The following is a 7,022-nucleotide window of genomic DNA, read 5'->3' as shown; positions in this document are numbered from 1 at the left end:
AGCGCGGTGCGGGCGCAACACCGAGAGTTGCGATCCCGTTGCCGGTCCCCGGTACGGGTGCGACACCGAGAGTTGCAATCCCGTTCCCGGTCCCCGGTACGGGCGCGACACCGAGGGTTGCGATCCCGTTACCGGTCAGTAAAAAAGACAAAAAAAAGGAAAAAAAAAAAAAATAGAGTATGGAAAGAGAAAAATAGTAACTTTACGGTGGAGGAACCTATCAAACACTACCTTAACCAAGTAATGAAAGCTTGTATCACCAGTGATGTTATACATGAGTATCACATACCTACAGATATGTGATTAGGGCACCTCATCTCTGTGGTATTCTTTTTCAAAATCCACAGCTCCACCAGTGAGAAAGGTGTTGTAAAAAAAAAAAAAAAAAAAAAAAAATTCCATAGGATACCTAGATAGACACCTCAAGACTGCCACGGTCGTTAAAAGATAAGGAAAGACTGGGAAACTGACACAGACCAGAGGAGACGGAGGAGACATGATAACTAAATGCAATGTGGTGTTCTGGATTGGACCCTGGAACTGAAAGAGATTAATGAAAAAACTGGTGAAACCTAAATAAAGCTTAGAGTGCAGTTAAGGGGAGAAAAAAATCAGACTCTATAATATTTCTGGAAAAAACTGATAACAAAATTACTTATTTCCATGAACTTTTTTGTCTTCCAGGGGAATGAACAGATATAGTCTGTAGTTTTCATTAAATATTTAACATTCACATTTAATACTCTGACCTATATTATAAAGCAAAATATATTTCCACTTTATATAAATTTTATTTTAATTCTGGCCCCAGTTGAGTCCTCCTTTCTGAGTACTTTTGGAAGATTAACAAGTTATCTTTCAATTATTCACAATAATAGAGAAAAGGGTTTATATGTTTCATACAAAAAACTACTTTGATATTTACTTTCTTTTTGGATTTTATCACTAAAATTAGTTTGCAATTCCCTAACATTCACCGTCTAAAAGATGTAAAAACCATGCTAGGGAAAAAGATCCACTTGGAATATTAAACTTTGTGCCTCAAATTAACCACAAAGTCCGAAGACTGAAGCCTCTAAGGCTTTTCTTTTTTTGTTTATGTAAAACTGTAGAGCTTTATAACAGACACTTTGATAATCTTAGTAAAGAAAAAGTTGCAAACCTAAGAAATTCTTTGGGAAAAAGTGTGAAATGTCTCACTAGCAGACTGGGGTTTTGTAGGAGAATCAAGTATTTATAATATCTGGCACTGTAAAGGCTTCAACAACTCATTGCTTTGATGGTAATGGAGGGAAGGGAGAAGAGAATGAATAAGAAAATGCCAATCAAACAGTGAAATAGATTCAAAAACATTACATGTATTTTTTGAAAGTCTGCTTTCTACTCACATTTCATAATCAAATCTGAACAAAAGCTATTTGGAGATCTGACCTTCAACCACTTACAATATAGCTCATCTAGTGAAGAAACTTTCATCAATTTAACTCACCTCACTTCAGGAATAAAACGCCTAGCTTGCTATTCAAAAGACAACTGAATCTGACCTTCAACCACTTACAATATAGCTCATCTAGTGAAGAAACTTTCGTCAATTTAACTCACCTCACTTCAGGAATAAAACGCCTAGCTTGCTATTCAAAAGACAACTGAAATATTTACTGACAGAATAGACTAGTAGTATTCAAGGCTGTAACAATTCAGAGTTGTTCTGAAATACAATGGTCTACCAGTGAGGTTCTTCAAACTGAAAAAATTCCACAAATGCTAAGCTATAATAAAGTTTACTGTTTAACAGAACCCCTTTCTATGGTTACTGGGGCAGGGATACTCATCCACCTCCTCCAATTCCACCTAAAATTTCTCTCGGATTAAAGCGCACGTATCTCAGAATCCGGCCAGGACAGAAAGCAAAGTCAACGTTCAAAAGCTCATCCATCCCTAAACATCTCTGTTGACTTCCAAATACCCCACTGAGAACCAGACCACCTGGTGAAGCCGAATTTAGGTACTTCCACACGTTTCCTTCCTTTTCTAACTCTCCTAATGGAGCCATTCCTTCCAAATTCCTGTTCTTAGGACTTAAGGGGGTATAATGCGGCAGCTGCCAGGCAACTCCGTCCTCCCTTCACACTACCTCTCTTCACTGTTAGAATTCAGGAACTTCTAGAAGTACAGAGAATCCAAGCTGCAGGCCAGGCAAGCGGAAGACTAGAGGAGAACTGCAAATCTGCCAGCTGCTCCCTCCACCTTCGGGCCCCGGCTCCCGCATGCCCCTCGGTCACTGCAGCTCGCTTCCTCCTCTCGGGCCCTCGCAGGCTCCTCCGCTGCCCGTGTACCCGCCTCGGCAGTCTCACACCGCGCTCACCGTTCACCAGCGCAGGGGTCTTCTCTGCGAGGTTACGGACAAATTGGGCCATAGTTCTAGGATGGAAAGCCCGTCGCCCCGAACAGCCGGCTGAATGTCACCTCCCGGAAGGACCCGTGGCAGGACCCCATCCCTCTTCTAAGGTCAGGCCGCCTCTTTCTGAGCCGGGCCAAGATCCTTAAGTGTTCTACGATCTTTGCGGAATACGGTCGGTCAATTAATTTTGTTGAGCCACTGAGGTGAAACTGGATATAAACAGATGAGATTAGAGGACAAGTGAAGAATAATGGGATTCCGCAGTCGAACAGGCATTTCTTGGGGCAGCTGCTCGTGGAGGCCCGGAAGGCCCGCCAGGCGAAGAAATGCGCTTGCGCCCTGAGCCTCCTGTGTTTTTCTTGGCGCTGACCTCCACTTTTTCGCGTAGGGTGCTTTCGCAGATTTTCTGACAGAACATGGGAAGTCAGGACTAGAAGGCGTCCCTGAGATTCTCCTAGACCAACACGATAGTTTTGCAGACGCAGAGAGGGTCCGAGGCCAAACATAGAGTTATGGGTCGAGCAGGCACCACACAAGCTGTCACCGGATTCAGCCCATTGCCTTTCTTTAGCTGATCTTTTACCTTTTGTATTCCGTCTCCCCCGCATCCTGTGTCAGGATTGGAATCCAATTCCCCTCATTCCCTAACCAGCCACAGAAGCTATGCAGATATGACGAACAAAATCGCATTTATTGAGGGCCTCCAGTATGCCAGGCATTCTGGAATTTAAAGAAAGCCTGTGTATTAGGTACTGTCCCCATTGAGAATGGGATTAATAAGTGGCCACATAGCTAGAGAGTGGCAGAGTTGGGATCTGAAGAGATTGCAATGTGAACACGGAGCGTCAGTATCAGTTAGACATGGTGCTGATCTGGGAAGACTAGAGGAGGAAAACTGAGTTGATGTATAAAGAGAATAGCTATATACTACAGAGGACTGAAACTTTCTTTTCTTTCCTTCCTTCCCTCCCTCCCCCGCTCCCATTTGGCAGCCGGCCTATAGGGAGACCCGAACCCTTGACCTTGGTGTTATCAACACCACACTCTAACCAACTGAGTAACCAGCCACCCCTGAAACATTATAGTTTAATATGACCGGAAGAAAAGATATATGTAGGGAAGTGGCATTTGATGAGAACAGAACTGTAAGTTAATGTATCCTAGGGAAACCTGAGCAGAAGTAAAATTCTGATTGATGGAATGGTTAGAAGGGTGGAAAGAAAAATTAGAAGTGATATCAAGGAACCAAGAGCGTTTGAATGAAGGAGTGATTCAGCTGCCCCAGATACTGGACAGAAGTCAAATTAAGGATGGAAAAGTTAATTTAGCAATATGGAAATCTTTGACATTAACTAGAGCAGTTTCAAAATATTAGGATAGAAGCCAGAATGAACGGATGAAGAAATATGGCTGTAAAAGAATACAAGTCAGAAAACCAAAGGGGGATGTGGAACTCAAGGGAGAAAAGGAAGAGAGAAGACAAGAGGGATTGACAAGAGCCCTGATAAGGCAAGAAAAGAAGGTAGAGAAATTAGCCTGTGAATGCTGTGGACCTTTTTCCACAGATAAGGTGATGGAAAAGAAGTTTGAAAGTGGAGACTCTCTTGTCTTTATCTTCCCAGTGAAGTAGAAGGCAAGGTCACCTAACTGTGAAGAGTAAATGGGAAGGTGGGAGAGAATGAGGAAAGAGGTTAAAATTTGGAATAGCTGTTGAAGTTAAGGACACACAGAAGGTTGGGCGATGTTAGAGACAAGTTTGTGGTTGCACCACTCTGAATTTTTTTTGTTTGTTTTGTTTTTAAAATCCTGTATCTTGGATATCGGAACGGAGGGGAATGGCTAGGTTAATCTAGGCTGAGGTCGTGAATGGCAGGGGTATAGAAACAACGGGAAAGAAAAGGGACCATTGACAGCAAATAATTAAAAGACCTGTGGTTTAGGCCAGGTAAGGAAGAAAAACGAAGCCAAAAGGGAGCTCATTAGGAAAAAACATGCCCTGAGATTCATCTTCTGAGAATAACCCCAGCATCCCCTCTGGAGGCCTGGTAAGCCAGGTTAGGTCAACCAGGTCACACACCTTTGATACTACCTACCTAAAAGTTTTAGAGGGATTACTGAATGTGCCACTAGCTTTTAGTATCGTAATAAAGTGATAACAAAGGTCGTTAAGTCAGGTGTTCATTTATTAAATACATGTTTTGAACCAACACCCCCAGGCAAGTTTGACAAGGAGCCTTCTTGGAATGTTTCAAAATACAGTTATGTTGATCAAGTTTTACTTCAATCAACTTTTTGTTGATTTGTTCATTTTGTTTCTAGGTTCTTTTCCTGTTTAGCAGTTAGAGCATGTGCATTATTTCCTCACATGACATCATGACATCAACAAAGCAGCATCAGCCTCTGGCTTGTACATCCAGTAGACTTATGCTCTGTGCAATGGCTACTTAGCAACCAGCCTCAAATAAAGTAATGAAGCTTTTGTAGAGCATGATACCAACTAGCAACTGATACCTTCACCTGCACCATTAAAAAACCTTTAAAGTTTCCTTCAGTTTTCATATATCCACTAAAAACTATATTAAAAAAAAAAACAACAAAAAACTTTAGACCGGTTGATAAAACCTACTCAAATAATTTTCCAAGTTTAGTATTATCCTCTTGGTAAGTTATGAGCAATACCAGAGCTGGTTAAAGAGTCTTCATTTTCCTATCATACTCTAGCAAAGCCAACACATAACACTAGATATGTCAGAAAGTCTGCTTTAATAGATTTGGAGCTCCTTCTGCGTTCCAGAGAAAATACCTCTTATTTTTCAAAGTCTCATTTTTTGGATGTCCTTAAATTACTTCACAGAAAGAAAAAAGGCACAGAGGACACTTGGTTTCCTTACCAATAGTGGTCTTACGCTATGCACTTGCCTTTGTGATGGATTTAAAGATATTCAGTAGCATTAATGGTGCCATAGCCATCCATAAAAAATTTCAGGAAAAGAACTTAAAAAAAAAAATAGCTTGCCAGAAAAGGCTTACAATCTGAAGGCTAAATCAGAAGTAGAACACAGATACAGACACTAACGGCAGTATAGAGGTTGTTAAATAGAAAGCTGCTGGATAGCTTGCCAGAAAAGGCTTACAATCTGAAGGCTAAATCATAAGTAGAACACAGATACAGACACTAACGGCAGTATAGAGGTTGTTAAATAGAAAGCTGCTGGGAACAGCTGCCTTCTGAGGTTTTGTGCCATTTCCTTTAATTTTCTCCTGCAAAACTGTTTTTTCCCCCACTTCTTTTTAAAATGAAAACATCCTATAAAATTGGGTTTGGGAGATAATTGCAGGTAGGTAGAAGCTTATTTTATATACAGTTCATTCTCAGAAAGGGAAAGGATAATAAATATGAAATGAAACTCATTTTAAGAAAATAAATCCTGTCAACCCATGCCTTAAAGGCCCAGGGAGTGCACTGAATTAATCTTACATTCTGGAATTTGCAGAAGTTTCCTAGACTTCCTTTTTCATTTATAAGCACAGCAATAGGCAACACCTACTTTACATCTAAGGTGGGAGGCCCTCTCTGATTTGAGGTTCTCCAGCTGATATCATCAAAAACACATCAAGGACTGCTTATAGCAACTTGTGTTGGAATACTGTAAAACTACCATCTTATTTGAAAGAGGCCATGGTTAACAATGATAACCGCTAGAGGAAGCAATAAGTCCTACTTCTAGATCATATCACTTTCTTGTCACTTATATCTCTGGGCTTAGATGGACAGTGATATAAAGATAGTTTGTAGGGGAATGTACCTCACCTAGTATGTTAAGCAGCACAACTGAGTAGGAAGCTCCGCTCAACTTGTAAAAGTGGGGTCCATCCACCTACCAACTACACAGGATTAAGTGGATGTTTAAAGTGGCTTGTGGACAAGATTGTGCTCAAATTCCTACTTTATTAATTGATAACCTAAGGCTGAGTTAGAAGCAGCTCTTCAAAGTCAGATCACAAGCCTAAACAAACATTAACTATCTATATTTTATAGTTTCAGAATTTTATTTGTCTAGAATGAGTACATTAGTAAACATGACCACACACTATATAGTGGAAGAGACAATATAAAGTGGTACTCAGTTTACACTAGACCAATATAAAAAAGCACATGGGGGTGTGTGTGTGTGGGGTGTGTGTGTGTGTGTGTGGGGGGTGTGTGTACACAGAGATATACTGTTGAAATTAGTGTCTTAAAATATTTTTCATGGTTACAATATTTGCTGCCTAATTCTTCTACTCAGGCCTAGTCCTTGTAGCAACAGATTTTCATAAGAGAAGGGCTCGACAGCCTCCTATCTATTCTCTCACCCTAGAATTTTTTGAATAAAGTGTCAAAGCTTCAAGTTTGTCCTACCAATCCTCATAAAAAGACTGTAGAGCTAAATTTTCAGAGGTGACAATACCATGGGAGAGTGTTTGGCTGCGATAGTAACTTTGAGTTACAAGATAATGAAAAATTAAGAGCTACCAATAGAAGGTGCATAAGATTCCTTTTTTAAAAATCACATCTATCGGGCCGGCCCGGTGGCGCACTGCTACAGTGTGCCGCTTGGGAGTGCGGTGGCACTCCCGC

General features: G+C 40.8%; 1 protein-coding gene across 1 annotated transcript in view; it reads right to left on the bottom strand.

The window, feature by feature from the left end:
• Positions 1-2,502, bottom strand: part of ATP5L (ATP synthase, H+ transporting, mitochondrial Fo complex, subunit G) — a 6,391-nt gene extending 3,889 nt beyond the window's left edge. The window contains exon 1 of the mRNA XM_008574920.1: positions 2,366-2,502. Within this exon, the coding sequence (XP_008573142.1) occupies positions 2,366-2,417 (52 nt within the window). The 5' untranslated portion in view covers positions 2,418-2,502. The remainder of the gene's footprint in view (positions 1-2,365) is intronic.
• Between the last annotated feature and the right edge of the window lie 4,520 nt (positions 2,503-7,022).

The sequence above is a fragment of the Galeopterus variegatus genome, unplaced genomic scaffold (assembly GCF_000696425.1).
Source record: "Galeopterus variegatus unplaced genomic scaffold, G_variegatus-3.0.2 Scaffold1119, whole genome shotgun sequence".
Lineage (NCBI taxonomy): Eukaryota > Metazoa > Chordata > Mammalia > Dermoptera > Cynocephalidae > Galeopterus > Galeopterus variegatus.
Note: the sequence above shows the minus strand (reverse complement) of the source record. Positions and strands in the feature narration are given on the sequence as shown.